We start from the raw sequence: 15,973 nt of genomic DNA, 5'->3' as shown, positions 1-15,973 counted from the left end.
ATATACTCTTTTAGTTCAAAAAAATCCTGGGTATTTATGATTATGGTCTTAGTAGAACCAGCAGAATTTGGATTTGTCTTTACTCCCAGGTGATATCTCATTAGACGAGGGTCCCGTAATGTCTACTTCTCCTTAATTTAGAGGAATACCTTTGCAAGCAATATGCTTAGAGGGGTCGGATCGACTCTCGAGATGGTCTTGTTTGGTTGAGGGCTCTCCATCATGGGGATCTTCGAGTCAGAGCGAAAATCAACCAAGATGGATAAGTACCTTCAACACTTTTATAATTCTTCGTGCCTTCAAAGGCCATTGCCTTGACTATAATTTATTGATGATATACTAAAACATCTTGAGAAAACTGATCGATTATTTTTTTATTAAAGATTAAAATAGTCGAGAGCAATCGAGCCCCATTGTATGAGAATTGAGGTGGACATCATAGCTTTGATGGATCAGAATAGTCCATTAGGGCTTTGTTGGTGAACCTGATGATGAAATTTACTAATGGCTCATCCTTTATTTGTCAAATCACTACGAGGGCAACGATTGAGTGCTTGGGGTCATGTTCCTAATAAAATGCTACTCGTACTCACTTACCAACTAGGCGAAGGAAGAGTTACCAAGAGTGGTTTAAAATGGGCATACTACTCTTAGGTTGTGCTCCTTAGTGTTACGTGAGAAGTGTGGCACATCAAGACATTTGAAGTGCCATATAGTATCATCTGGGGACAAAAAACCACCATATACTCCATGGGATTCATGCCCCTATCAAACACTTCCAAAGTTGGAAATCGAAAGTTTGTAAGGATTGACACCTCCTGGATCTTCTAGATAAATAGAGACTCGATCAAGGCAAAGTTAATCAAGCTTTGGATATATATCTTCAAGGCTTTAGTCTATCTATTTCAATTGCACTTGAATAGCATACTAAGTAGAATTTGTAGATTGGCTCTCAAACTCAAGTATTTTCAACTATGGGCAATGTGATTCGCTGAACTCAATCATGGGAGATCGACACATTATAAATTCACCGGGTGACATCTATTGAGTATGGATTTATAGGGTGATTAGTGTCAAAGCTAACATATAGACAAGAGTCAGAGGTGCAATTGGCTTTTATAGGACCGAGGTCGCTACCAATTGAGCCAACTGAGGAGGTAGGAGGATGATGAACTACATCATCTCAATCATCATATAAACATGTTAAGGAGGTTAAGGAAAATCTCAATCAAAATCACCAGATGGGTCGAAGTCCTTATTGGTAGAGAGAGAACAGGATCTTTGAATAACAACTAGTATTACATTACAGTTTACATCAAAGTGAAATTTCCAAAAGCTAGAAACATCAGTGCTATGAGTTAGTGATATGGCACCTTCACCCGAGCTCTCATTAAGTGAGATGACAAGGTGACATTCTTGAGTCATTATCCTTCTTCTAATATCAAAATATTATGATAGATATCAGTGATATTCGAATAATGTTTGACTTGTATGACGAACAAGATCGAACGAAGAACTCGTTGAAGTCGAGTAAGTAGTAACCGACCTATGTAGTAGTGGCTCGATGAGCTTTTATGATGGGCTTGGCCTAGGAAAATATTTCATTCATAAAATATTATTTTAGATTTTTATAATATGATAATGTTTATGTAGTGTGCATTACTAGTCAAGTTCCGGTCTTGACTATGTGTATCAAGTAAATAGTTACGATAAATATTTTTTCCTACGATAATTTAACTCTAGTAAATAGCTGATTTCACAAAGGAGCAAAATATCTGTGTACGAAGCATGTTGTTTTCTTTTCCTTTTCACTAAAATTATGTTTTTCTTGATTAATGAATGGTTTCCTCCCATTTTGATAGGAACTAAAAATAAAAAAATAGAGATCTTAAAACATAGAAAGAGTAGAATGTAAGTCAAAAGTCTTAAGAGTAACCATTGAGATTAAACATGGATTGAACTTTGAATCTGCTATCGAAGTGAGATATTGAAAATGTGGAGTGAAGATTACCACCAACTATCGAAGTGAGACATGGTTCATACAAACCCAGTCAAATATCAATCGTTGAACCTTTGAATCTGCTGAATAGCTTACACGACAGATTATTTACGCAAGCAGAAGAAGAAGAAGAAGAAGAAGAAGATATTAATTTGATATGAATTAATGAGACGTTCGATGGGATTAAACCCTACCATTACTTGTTAGTTTTGTCTTAATCACTTTGGATGCTCTCTCCGATCACCCGATGGACGCCAATAATATTGTAGGTGTGCCGACGGTGATGATCAATGATGGCGTCCTCTTCGATTTAATGCCGGAGGTTGCATTAAAATGGTAAGTACAGATTTCAATTGGAAATTTACTTTAATTTAATGCCGTGGCAGTTTGCGTTGAGAGATTACTTTTTAGGTTATGTAGTCCTGGAAATTACACGAACCGTAGGATTTACGAGTCCCGGTAAGATCCACCGTTGAAAAACATTCTTATTTTAATTTGTTTATCTTTTTATTCATCTGATCCGACGCGAAGTCACGAGGCTTTGTGGGTCCCGCCTTCCCATCCGACCCGAAATGTTCGCTCGATTGCCTGCGCAGACTCGAGCAAGGAACAGGATTCTCCAACCGTATGATCGGGCCCACCTGCAAGTCACGTTGGCCGATGATGGGACCCACTTGATTTTTGTTCCTACTTATTATGTGTAGTTTGCACTGAACGTGCCACCTGCGTCGGTCACTCGCGCATTGTGTTGGTCCTCTGCCGATCTATGGCTTCGCTCTTCTTCCTCTTCCTCCTCCTTCTCCTGCCCCTCGTCGTCGTCCTCCTCCTCCTCCTCGCGGTCATCGTACGGCCCCGCCCGGTGCGGATCCCCCTCAAGGGCCGGCACGTCCTCGTGTCCGGCGGCTCCAGCGGCATCGGCTTCGCCCTCGCGCGCCGCGCCGCCGCCGAGGGCGCCCGCGTCTCCATCCTCGCCCGCGACCCCGACCGCCTCCGCGACGCCTGCGACGCCATCCGCCGAGACACTGGCGTCGACGCGGCCGCCCTCGCCGCCGACGTCCGCGACCCCGCCGCCGTCGCCCGTGCCCTGGAGGCCGTCGGCCCCGTAGACGTCCTCGTCTGCAACCAAGGCGTCTTCGTGCCGCAGGAGCTGGAGCGGCAGAGCCTGGAGGAGGTCCGCTTCATGGTCGAGGTCAACCTCATGGGCACGTTCCACCTCATCAAGGCCGCTCTCCCCGCAATGAAGCAGAGGGGGAAAGAGACAGGCCTCCCGGCCTCCATTGCCATCATGTCCTCCCAGGCCGGCCAGGTACCTTGATGTTCCCAATCGGTCTGTGACAGCCTCGAGTCGATCCAAAGTTTGATCTTTTCTTCGTTTCTGTTCGCTCTCTTCAAAATTCATCCATCCCTTTATTACATGCCAAGTTCGTGTCCTCTGAGAAATGAGTATTGGATTCGTCCACAGGTGGGTGTTTATGGTTATACGGCATACTCAGCAACCAAATTTGGGCTTCGGGGTCTTGCAGAGGCTTTGCAGCACGAGGTTATTATGGATAATATTCATGTAACTCTCATATTTCCTCCTGATACAGATACACCTGGGCTCGCTGAAGGTTTGGAATACTGTCTTATGCTAGTTGTGTGTTCCACTTCCGTTGAGACTTGTAATCTTACTCATACCATATTTATTATAACAAGGCATGCCTGTTTAGGATCTGCACAATCTCCAATGAGTTCTGTATTTAAATTAAAATCTCAAGTCATATCTGGAGGAAATTTAGGTGGGTGCCACTTTGCTTGCAGTATCTTCTCTAGGAAGGATGGTAGAGGGTCATGACTTTGCATTTATATTGTTGGCATTTAAGCTACAACAAGAAAGTGGTGATCCATGTTTGCTCATAAATGTACCAGAGGAGATAGTGTCATAGGTGGGTTCATATTCATCTTAGGTTGTAGATATTCTCACTATTGATTGGTTGATTCAAAAATTTCAAATTGTTCTCCTCCACTCCTTAATCTGATTAATGCCCTCTTGAAGTTTACTTGAATCCTCTTTGTTATTTTATCCTAGTGTATCCTTTTCTACTCGATCAATTATTCATGTCCATAAAAGCATGCCTAATGTAGGTTTATCCATTGGCTGGGGAGGCTTTGCTTTGTGATTTTTCCGGGTATCTAGTAATTAACATGCTTTGAAATTGAATGAAAAGAAAGGAAAAACCTAAGGGGCACCCTAAATTTACCTTTACTAAGTTAGTAACTGTTTAGATCCTCTGTGAAATTTTTATGGTCAAGATTTAAAGATATGAGCTGAAGATTGGCCAAGGAGGCTTTGCTCTGTGGTGATACTAGTTATCTAATAATTAAAAATCTTTGACTAAAAAAAAGCATTCCTCAGAACAGCTTGAGCATACCTCTATTAGAGTTAATAACTGTTTAGGTCCTCTATGAAACCTTGGTTGCCAAGATTTAAAGACATGTCATCTCCATTGGCTAGGAAGGCTTTGCTTTGTGGTGTTACTAGGCATCTAGTTATTAAGAATCTTTGACCATAAAAAGTATTCCTGAGAACACCTTGAGCGTATCTCTACCGGAGTTAGTGACTGTTTAGGTCCTCTTATGAAACTTTGAAGGCCAACATTTGAAGCCATCAGCTGACCTTTGGTTTGGGAGGCTATGCTTTATACTGTTACTAGGTATCTAGTAATCAATGTTAGGATCAAGAGCACTAAGAGGGGGGGGGTGAATTAGTGCAGCGGAAATCTTATAATAATTTAAAAACAAAAAGCTGCGTTCGTTCAAAAACGATTATGATGCAAAAGCAAATTCTCAGTTTGTATCTAAGTGCAGTTTGCGTCTAAGCGCAGATTGCGTCTAAGCGCAGTTTTGCGTCTAAGCGCAGATTGCGTCTAAGCGCAGTTTTGCGTCTAAGCGCAGTTTTGCGTCTAAGCGCAGTTTTGCGTCTAAATGCAGATTTACGTCTAAACGCAGATTTACGTCTAAACGCAGTTTTACGTCTAAACGTAGTTTTACGTCTAAACGCAGATTTACGTCTAAACGCAGTTTTACGTCTAAACGCAGATTTACGTCTAAACGCAGTTTTACGTCTAAACGCAGTTTTACGTCTAGACGCAGATTTACGTCTAAACTTTGAAACTCGTTTGTATATTCGCAGAAGGCAGTATCCAGTTGAAATCAAGACGTAAACGTAAACTGAAATCTGATGATTGAGCGAAGAAAGCCGATTTACGTCCGAATGCAGTTTTACGTCTAAATGTTGAAACTCGTTCGTAAAATCGTAGAGGACAGATTGCAGTTATTAATAGGATTAAAATGTAAGCGTAAACTGCAAGGAAGCTCGTTCGTAAAAGCGCGGAAAACAGTTCTGCAGAATCAAACGTAAACGTAAACTGTAATGTACGAAAATACAAGTTTACGTCTGAATGCAGATTTGGAAGAACAGCACTTAGAACTTGTTCGTGAAAGCGCAGAGAGCAGTAGTGACGAGGGAGGTTTGCAGTAATGATAAAGTGCTCGAAAATAAACGCAAACCAGAGATTTAGAGTGGTTCGGTCAGCCTTGACCTACTCCACTTTTGGCTTCCTCCACCGATGAGGTTGCCGACGTCAACTAGCTGCCTTCCTTCAATGGGCGAAGGCCAAACTTCCCTCTTACAGTTTCTCTCCTTTTGACAGGCTTAGGAGACAACCTTTACAGACCTTTCTCTCCTCACTTTACAGTTGAAAACTTGAAGAACAGAAGGAGGAGACTCAAGGCTTTACAACACTTTTGAGCTCTTTAGAATCACAGAAAAGATCACAATTTCGGTATAGGTCTGTATCTTTTCAGTGCTGAATGGGTGGGGTATTTATAGGCCCCAACCCAATTCAAAATTCGAGCTCAAAACGATCAAATCGATCTAATCCCAGAATTTCTGGGATCAGGCGGTTGCACCTCTCAACTGGAGAGGTGGCACCGCCTGGCAGAGCTCGAAGACTGAGCTCTGCCGATTGCTTCTTCTCTGCCAGAGCTCGAAGACTGAGCTCAATGGTTGCATCACCTGGCAGAGCTCGAAGACTGAGCTTGGTGGTTGCATCACCTGGCAGAGCTCGAAATCTGAGCTTGGTGGTTGCATCACTTGGCAGAGCTCCAAACTGAGCTCAAGCTGATGCACCATTCTGCCATAGCTCGAAGACTGAGCTTGGTGAATTCATCACCTGGCAAAGCTCGAGACTGAGCTCAGGCTGATGCACCACTCTGCCAAAGCTCGAAGACTGAGCTTGGTGGTTGCATCGCCTGGCAGAGCTCGGAACTTGAGCTCTGGCGGTGCAACCTCTTGGCTGGAGCGGTTGCACCTCCCAGCCGTGCAGCCCTGGCGGTTGCACCTCCTGGCTGGGGCGGTTGCACCTCCCAGCCTCACAGCCCAGGCGGTTGCACCTCCTGGCTGGGGCGGTTGCACCTCTCAGCCCCACAGCCCAGGCGGTTGCACCTCCTGGCTGGGGCGGTTGCACCTCCTGGTGCAATCAGGGTCCGAATGGTTCACTCCATTCGACCCACTTTGAATCTTTTCAGGGGCCCAATTGCCCCAAGATTAAGCTAATGGGATCACCTCCCATTTTCATGCTTAATCATCGTGCTAACTACGATTATCTCTAAGACAACTTCTGCAGCTTGCTCCGATGCGTCAATCGCTTCTTCCGGCGAGTTTCCGGCCAACTTCCGTCGATCAACCGATAACCCTCGGTGATCCTTCTGCGGACATCCGGCATACTCCTGGACTTTGCGACGATCCACTTGGCGAGTTCCGACGAGCTTCGCTTGGCAAGCTTCTGGACTTCTCGGATCTGTTCTCTCTGAACCTCCGACGACCGTCCGAACTTCCGTCGAACTCTCGAACTCCCAACGTGATCATGATCTTGACTCCGGCGCAACTCCTGCTGCTTGTCTTAATCTCATCGTAGTTAATCCTGCACACTTATCTCAACACATAGATTAGATAACAAATGACAATTGACTTCATCATCAAAATCCGAGATTCAACAATCTCCCCCTTTTTGATGATGACAATCAATTGATAAAGGAGTTATCCTTAACTCCCCCTATCTATATGCCATAGTTGAGATAAGTCAACCTTGAATTCAAGACCTAAGAATTCAAGTGACGCATTGATAAGTTAGATCAGTTAAACTTATCAATGCTCCCATCATGATGCCTATCATGATGTATCTCTTCAAGAATTATGTCAAGGCATGACATACATCAACAAGTTTGTATGATAGTGTTTGTAACTAATCATCATGTAATCATATAAAGCAACGAAGGACTTCTTACATGATGCTTACATTTGAGATTTTCTAGCAAGTTTGCATTTTCTATAGAATATCAAATCAAGATATGATGCAAACTATTGCACATGTTCACATATCTCTTGGTGATGCAAGGATGGCATAACATTGTTTATGGCATCACTCAAGTATTTGTAACTATGACATAGATATGATTATGGCAGTTCAGCTATGACATAGTGTTTATCAATTCATATTTTTCTCCCCCTTTGTCATCAACAAAAAGCATGATAGCATTATCAAGCATATAAAGGAAGTCATGACACATATATATCACTTTATTGTTTTTGCTTGACGGAGGAAAGTCATTTTCCAAGGAGTTTTCATAAGAGTGTACGGGAACATCCCATTTTTAGCATACAACCCGAAAAATGAACTTCTTACATGCATTTGGTTAAGAATATTTGTCACATAATTTGCAACATGTTATTTGATCAAGCGTTTGTCAAGGCATGTAATAGTAATAACTCAAGTATTTGGACCATAATTTGCAACATGTTATTTGATCAAGCGTTGTCAAGGCATGTAATAGTAATAGCATTCGAATAATTTTGATGTAGTAACACAATTATTTCAAGTGCAGCATTATATCATATTGCATAGCAGGATTTTTATTTCAGCAAGTGTAGCATTGCATCACATGGTAAGATATCAGCTTGTATGATGCAAATTTTTGTTTGATACATGGCATGATAGCAATCATATTAGCAATAGCTACCATATCAATGTCATACTGCTGACTTATCAACTTACATTGGTATGTTGCTTCATATTTTCAAGGCATAGGTTTTTAAACCTTTTTAGTTTCAGTGCAAAAACCGAGATAAACAATAAGAGATGTTTGCAAATATGCTTACGCAGACAAAGATAACCATATCAGGATAACATATGTACAGTATATCAGATAACCATAAAGACAAAGTCCTTCATGAATAACATAAGGAGTTTACAACATGTCATATCAAAAACATCAGATGTTTATACAAGCTTATTCATGAGGTGGAAGATTAAAGTGCCTAAATAAAGAGTCAAATTGTCGATGGATTTGTTGTAGCTCGGTTAGGATTTGATCTTGTCGAAGTTCAAGCCGTTCTTGTCGTTGCTCAAATCGGTCCATCCGAATCCCGATATCTTCGATGGATGATGTGTGAGTTTGCTCAACCGGATGTGTTTCCTCAAAGGGACAGATTGGAGGAGAGTGGGTACTCATAAAGACTGGGGTTTCCGGCTCTGGTTCAGGTTCAGGTTCAGGGGGATTAGTTCTTCTAGGCATTCTTACCCAGTTACCGTTTCTATAGTGACATCTCAGTCGGTGAAGTAGATTTTTGTTTATTATGCTGTATCTATCTGATTTCATTACTTCTTCTTCTAGTGGTATTTGAATGTCGTAAGCTTTCATTATTCTAGTAATAATTCCACCATATGGGAGCATCATATCTTTTGTAGATAATTCCAACATGTTTTGTTGGATCAGATAGCCAAGACAAATGTCACGTTCTTTCATAATTAGGTACATAATTCCTAATTCCAATTGACTCACTTCATCATGATGATATTGCTTAGGAAGAATTATACTAGTCATGATATGATGAAGTATCTTAGTGTTAAAAGGCATTAGATGTTCACAACTTTTAGAAATAGATTCTATGTTAGGATTGGCAAGGATTGTTCCTAAGGCGTCAACGTAAGATGTTCCAATAGTATTTTCATCCCATGATCCTTTGAAGTAAAGTCCTATGCTTTTCATGGGGATACCTATTATATCACAAATGAATCTATCAGTGATTGAAATGTGTTGTCCTAAGAGATAGGTTGATATCCTTTCTTCATCATCTTTTTGCATGTTGTTGTAAAACAATCGAACTAGTCTAGGATAAATGGGTTCGTTGATCTGCAAAATGGGAAGTAGATTTAGGTTTGCAAACCAATGGATAGTCTCTACATCTCTTAGTTCATTCAGATCTACATATTTTCCCTTATTGATGCTTCTTAGTTCGAAGGAGAGAAATTTTTCAGCATGGTTTTTGGAATCAAAAAGAGTGAGATCAAACTCTTCTACTACTCTCCTCTTTCCCTTGTCCCTTGAGGATCTTCTAGATCCCATTACTACTGCTGTTTTAAAGGGATGATGATGAGCTAAAGAAAATGAAGAACAAAACAGAATTTAAGAGCTTCTTAGAGAATACCTTTGTGAAATCTTCAAGAGAAGGAAGGATTCTTGATGTTTTGCTCCGAAATGGGAGGTATTTGGAAGGCTTAGAGGAGTGAAGTGGGAATGGAGGAGTCTTGGAAGAGTAGAGGAGGGAATGGGGGTGAGTTGGGGTCGGTTCCTTAGCCGGCCCTAGCGTGATTTTAAGGGGGCAGAGCTGCTGGCGGTTGCACCTCTGGCTGGAGCGGTGCAACCTCTGGCAACCCGTGAAGGCTGGAGGTGCAACCGCCAGCTGGAGAGGTGCCACCGCCTGCAGCAGGTGAGCATTTTAGGATGTTTTGATTTAGGGAGCCTTTGCCTTGAGGAGAGTTTCAGAGCAATTGATGTTTGTTACATGATTTCGTATGAATTTTCATTTAAGGAAGAAGCTCTTTGTAAGATAGATCTTTTAAGGTGTATACGAATGTTTGTTTGGTGTCCCTTTTATGACATGTTTAGTTTCTACAAGAATTAATTCGTAGATGAACAGGTTTTGAAGATCAGGGGTATGTGAATTTGGATATCATATGTTTCTAATTGTATCGTATTTGTGATTTCATAGCTTCCACTTGTTACTTAAGCGTTGCGAGTTCCTTTTTGATTTTATGACCATTGAGAGTCAAGGAGCAGAATATTATTTCTTGCTCCGGCCTAGACTTTTAATGTCTTTATAGGAACGGATGATCTTTAGGAACCCATTTGCTTTTGGGTGCCTCATAAACAGATCTATATTTTCTATCATGTTGCATAGAGTTTATCATGGTTCCTTTAGGAACCCAAGTTAATTTGTTTGGACTTATTTTCTTGAATGGACAACAATGTGTCTTGTGTCCAGATTTGCAACAAAAGTTGCACTTGGTTTGGTGTTGAACGTGTAAGATGGGGCCTTTTACAAAGGTAGTTGGATTTCGGTGAGGACTCCTCACAAATCCAATCCCACTTCTTTTGGGAGCATGACCCTTGTTTGTAAGGATCATGTTTAATGACTTGCTACCAACCTCGAATTTCTTCAAGGTGTCCTTAAGCAGCAAGTTTTCTTTTTGTATAGTTTCTAAATCATGACATTTGATACATGAGTTTAAACTATCATGATGTTCGACTTTTAACTTATCAAACTCACAAGTAAGATTATCATGTACCCTTTTTAGCAACTTATATTTTCTATTTATAACTTTGCATTCATCAAATAACTCATGGAAGGCATTTAATAATTCATCGAAAGATAAATCAGCATCTAATAAATCCGTTACCTCCCCTTCGATGGCCATAAAGGCGTAATGAGCAACTTGCTCGGTGTTGGATTCTTCTTCCTCGGATGCGCTCGAATCATCCCATGTTGCTTGGAGCGCCTTCTTCTTTGTTGTTCTTTTCTTGACTTGGGGACAATCACTTTTGTAGTGTCCCGGCTTTTTACATTCATAGCAGATCACTTGGTCCTTCTTAGGTTCAAGTTTATTTTTCACATCGTTTTTAAACTTGTTTCTTTTGAAGAATTTTTTAAACTTTCTTGTCAACAGTGCTAAGTCATCGTCACAATCCTCATCACTTGAGTTTTCTCTCAAGTGGCATTCAGAAGTTTTAAGTGCCATATCCTTCCTGTTCTTTGGAAGGATGTCTTCTTGCTCTTCATGAGCTTTGCAGGTCATTTCGTAGGTCATTAATGACCCGATTAGTTCTTCAAGAGGGAAATTTTGCAGATCTTTTGCCTCTTGAATGGCGGTGACTTTAGGATCCCAACTCTTAGGAAGGGATCTTAGTATCTTATTAACAAGCTCAAAATCCGAAAAGCTCTTTCCGAGACCTTTTAAACCGTTGACGACATCCGTGAAACGGGTAAACATGTCGCCAATGGTTTCACTCGGTTTCATTCGAAAAAGTTCAAAAGAATGCAGCAACAGATTGATTTTTGACTCTTTCACTCTACTTGTGCCCTCGTGGGTCACTTCAAGTGTGTGCCAAATATCAAAAGCAGTTTCGCAAGTTGAAACACGATTAAATTCGTTTTTATCTAGTGCGCAAAATAAGGCATTCATAGCCTTTGCATTAAGAGCGAAAGCCTTCTTTTCCAAATCGTTCCAATCGATCATTGGAAGAGAAGATTTTGAAAATCCATTTTCAACAAGGTTCCATAGTTCAAAATCCATAGAAATAAGAAAGATCCTCATTCGGGTCTTCCAGTAAGTGTAGTCCGTTCCACTGAACATGGGTGGACGTGTAATCGAATGCCCCTCTTGGTTTCCGGCGTATGCCATCTCTCTTGGGTTTTAATCCTTTAGAGAGTTAACCGAGCTCTGATACCAATTGTTAGGATCAAGAGCACTAAGAGGGGGGGGGTGAATTAGTGCAGCGGAAATCTTATAATAATTTAAAAACAAAAAGCTGCGTTCGTTCAAAAACGATTATGATGCAAAAGCAAATTCTCAGTTTGTATCTAAGTGCAGTTTGCGTCTAAGCGCAGATTGCGTCTAAGCGCAGTTTTGCGTCTAAGCGCAGATTGCGTCTAAGCGCAGTTTTGCGTCTAAGCGCAGTTTTGCGTCTAAGCGCAGTTTTGCGTCTAAATGCAGATTTACGTCTAAACGCAGATTTACGTCTAAACGCAGTTTTACGTCTAAACGTAGTTTTACGTCTAAACGCAGATTTACGTCTAAACGCAGTTTTACGTCTAAACGCAGTTTTACGTCTAAACGCAGATTTACGTCTAAACGCAGTTTTACGTCTAAACGCAGTTTTACGTCTAGACGCAGATTTACGTCTAAACTTTGAAACTCGTTTGTATATTCACAGAAGGCAGTATGCAGTTGAAATCAAGACGTAAACGTAAACTGAAATCTGATGATTGAGCGAAGAAAGCCGATTTACGTCCGAATGCAGTTTTACGTCTAAATGTTGAAACTCGTTCGTAAAATCGTAGAGGACAGATTGCAGTTATTAATAGGATTAAAATGTAAGCGTAAACTGCAAGGAAGCTCGTTCGTAAAAGCGCGGAAAACAGTTCTGCAGAATCAAACGTAAACGTAAACTGTAATGTACGAAAATACAAGTTTACGTCTGAATGCAGATTTGGAAGAACAGCACTTAGAACTTGTTCGTGAAAGCGCAGAGAGCAGTAGTGACGAGGGAGGTTTGCAGTAATGATAAAGTGCTCGAAAATAAACGCAAACCAGAGATTTAGAGTGGTTCGGTCAGCCTTGACCTACTCCACTTTTGGCTTCCTCCACCGATGAGGTTGCCGACGTCAACTAGCTGCCTTCCTTCAATGGGCGAAGGCCAAACTTCCCTCTTACAGTTTCTCTCCTTTTGACAGGCTTAGGAGACAACCTTTACAGACCTTTCTCTCCTCACTTTACAGTTGAAAACTTGAAGAACAGAAGGAGGAGACTCAAGGCTTTACAACACTTTTGAGCTCTTTAGAATCACAGAAAAGATCACAATTTCGGTATAGGTCTGTATCTTTTCAGTGCTGAATGGGTGGGGTATTTATAGGCCCCAACCCAATTCAAAATTCGAGCTCAAAACGATCAAATCGATCTAATCCCAGAATTTCTGGGATCAGGCGGTTGCACCTCTCAACTGGAGAGGTGGCACCGCCTGGCAGAGCTCGAAGACTGAGCTCTGCCGATTGCTTCTTCTCTGCCAGAGCTCGAAGACTGAGCTCAATGGTTGCATCACCTGGCAGAGCTCGAAGACTGAGCTTGGTGGTTGCATCACCTGGCAGAGCTCGAAATCTGAGCTTGGTGGTTGCATCACTTGGCAGAGCTCCAAACTGAGCTCAAGCTGATGCACCATTCTGCCATAGCTCGAAGACTGAGCTTGGTGAATTCATCACCTGGCAAAGCTCGAGACTGAGCTCAGGCTGATGCACCACTCTGCCAAAGCTCGAAGACTGAGCTTGGTGGTTGCATCGCCTGGCAGAGCTCGGAACTTGAGCTCTGGCGGTGCAACCTCTTGGCTGGAGCGGTTGCACCTCCCAGCCGTGCAGCCCTGGCGGTTGCACCTCCTGGCTGGGGCGGTTGCACCTCCCAGCCTCACAGCCCAGGCGGTTGCACCTCCTGGCTGGGGCGGTTGCACCTCTCAGCCCCACAGCCCAGGCGGTTGCACCTCCTGGCTGGGGCGGTTGCACCTCCTGGTGCAATCAGGGTCCGAATGGTTCACTCCATTCGACCCACTTTGAATCTTTTCAGGGGCCCAATTGCCCCAAGATTAAGCTAATGGGATCACCTCCCATTTTCATGCTTAATCATCGTGCTAACTACGATTATCTCTAAGACAACTTCTGCAGCTTGCTCCGATGCGTCAATCGCTTCTTCCGGCGAGTTTCCGGCCAACTTCCGTCGATCAACCGATAACCCTCGGTGATCCTTTTGCGGACATCCGGCATACTCCTGGACTTTGCGACGATCCACTTGGCGAGTTCCGACGAGCTTCGCTTGGCAAGCTTCTGGACTTCTCGGATCTGTTCTCTCTGAACCTCCGACGACCGTCCGAACTTCCGTCGAACTCTCGAACTCCCAACGTGATCATGATCTTGACTCCGGCGCAACTCCTGCTGCTTGTCTTAATCTCATCGTAGTTAATCCTGCACACTTATCTCAACACATAGATTAGATAACAAATGACAATTGACTTCATCATCAAAATCCGAGATTCAACAATCAAGACTCTCTGACTAAAGAAATATTCCTGAGATCACCTTAACCTTCCATCTACTGGAGATAGTAACTGATCAGGTCCTCTATGCAATTTTGATGGCCGAGTCGAATATATGAGGTGACCATTGGTTAGGGAGGTTTTGCGTTTTGGTGTCATTAGGTATCTAGTAATCGAGACTCTCTGACTAAAGAAATATTCCTGAGAACACCTTAAGCTTACATCTACTGGAGATAGTCACTGATTAGGTCCTCTATGAAATTTTGATGGCCGAGGTTTGAAGATATGAGCTGATCATTTGCTAGGGAGACTTTGTTTTGCGGTGTTACTAGATATCTAGTAATTAAGAGTCTTTGACTTAAAAGGTATTCCTGAGAACACCGTAAACTTACCTATAGTAGCATTAGCAACTGTTTATATCTGCTATGAAATTTTGATTTGAAGATTTGAGCTGACCATCGTCTAAGGCAACCTTGCTTTGTGGTGCTACTAGGTATCTAGTAATTAAGAACAGCATTCCTTGGAACAACTCGAGCATGCCTCTGCTAGAGTAACTCTTTAGATCCTGTATGAAACTTTAATAGGCAAAATTAGAGGTTTTTACCCGTTCATAGAACCGTTCTTAAGAAGTACCTGTATAGCCAACACGAAGCAGCCTCCATGTACTTCTTGGAGTTTGATTTTGTTATAGTATCACTCTGACTTAAACATTTTTAGCTGCTGCTAATGGCCTAATTTTTGTTAACAATGCTCACTTTGTAATTTTAGCATTTGACTTGGTTATTTGATTTATTTGAAAAGTGTGCAATAGTTATTATAGTTGCTATATCATTAGCTTCTATTGAATCAACAGCGTAAACATACATTCAGGTGAAGGTTGTTGTTGCAAGTTTCTTGAAAATCCATAACCTGGTGTGCAAATTGATTGCAGAGCTGAAGAGAAGACCAGAGATTACAAATGTGATAGCGGCATCGTCAGGTGGTATGAAGGCCGATGATGTTGCCCAGAAGGCCTTGAACGGAATCAAATCTGCGCAATTTGTGGTTCCATGCAACTTTGAAGGGACAATGCTATCCATCGCGACAGCTGGTTTGTCTCCTCAGCGATCGTACCTTATGGCATTCAATGAGGTTCTTGGTGCGAGTCTTATGCGCTTCGTCGGCCTGTGCTTCCAGTGGAATTGGTTTAGTGCCATAGAGAAGTGGCACGCCAAGAAGAAGCGCAAATAATTAAGAATGTCTTCTCTCGATGCCACCTTTTAATGATGTCTAAATAGTTCAGTTGTCTTCAATGTGTCATGATGTACTTTGTTGGAAAATAGATCTGCACATCTTGGTAAGAAAATTCGATACATTAGGTATCGACAATGCTGTATGTTACTCTTGATATGCAGTGTCAAAAGCTTAAATTAATAAAGGAGACAAGTTCTGTTCATCTATGATCTCTGTGATTACTCTAAACCTTTGACTTCCATTCTACTCTTTCTGCATTTTAAGACTTGTATTTTTTTAAATATTTTATGTTACTATCAAAACTGGAGAAAATCATTCATTAATCAAGAAAAAACATAATTTTGTAGAAAAGAAAAAGAAAAAACATAATTTTGCTCTGATACCACTGTAATACTCTTTAACCACACTTTCTAATCATAAGAAGCTAATAAAAGTAGAATAATATTAGAAAAATCTGAAAATGAGAATTCTCGAAAAAAGTCTCGGAAGAGACTTGTTTTTCTAAAATTCGATATAAATAGATATGGAGATAGATAGAGAGAGAGAGAGAGAGAGAGAGAGAGA

The 15,973-nt window shown here is 41.7% G+C and overlaps 1 protein-coding gene across 1 annotated transcript; it reads left to right on the top strand.

Moving 5' to 3' along the window:
• Positions 1–2,726: 2,726 nt before the first annotated feature.
• Positions 2,727–15,611, top strand: LOC103982361 (3-dehydrosphinganine reductase TSC10A). The gene is made up of 3 exons (XM_009399281.3): positions 2,727–3,305; positions 3,462–3,609; positions 15,108–15,611. The coding sequence occupies exons 1-3, from the start codon at positions 2,766–2,768 to the stop codon at positions 15,404–15,406; spliced, it is 987 nt and encodes a 328-aa protein (XP_009397556.2). The 5' UTR covers positions 2,727–2,765; the 3' UTR covers positions 15,407–15,611.
• The last annotated feature ends 362 nt before the right edge of the window (positions 15,612–15,973 follow it).

This window comes from Musa acuminata, chromosome BXJ1-1 (genome assembly GCF_036884655.1).
Source record: "Musa acuminata AAA Group cultivar baxijiao chromosome BXJ1-1, Cavendish_Baxijiao_AAA, whole genome shotgun sequence".
NCBI classification, from domain to species: domain Eukaryota; kingdom Viridiplantae; phylum Streptophyta; class Magnoliopsida; order Zingiberales; family Musaceae; genus Musa; species Musa acuminata.
Note: the sequence above shows the minus strand (reverse complement) of the source record. Positions and strands in the feature narration are given on the sequence as shown.

Excerpts from the sequence above, each read along its gene's own strand:
- LOC103982361 (XM_009399281.3), top strand. The coding sequence starts at position 2,766 with ATGGCTTCGCTCTTCTTCCTCTTCCTCCTCCTTCTCCTGCCCCTCGTC. Across the intron at positions 3,306-3,461 it reads TGTCCTCCCAGGCCGGCCAG|GTGGGTGTTTATGGTTATAC; the intron begins GTACCTTGATGT and ends ATTCGTCCACAG. Across the intron at positions 3,610-15,107 it reads TACACCTGGGCTCGCTGAAG|AGCTGAAGAGAAGACCAGAG; the intron begins GTTTGGAATACT and ends AATTGATTGCAG.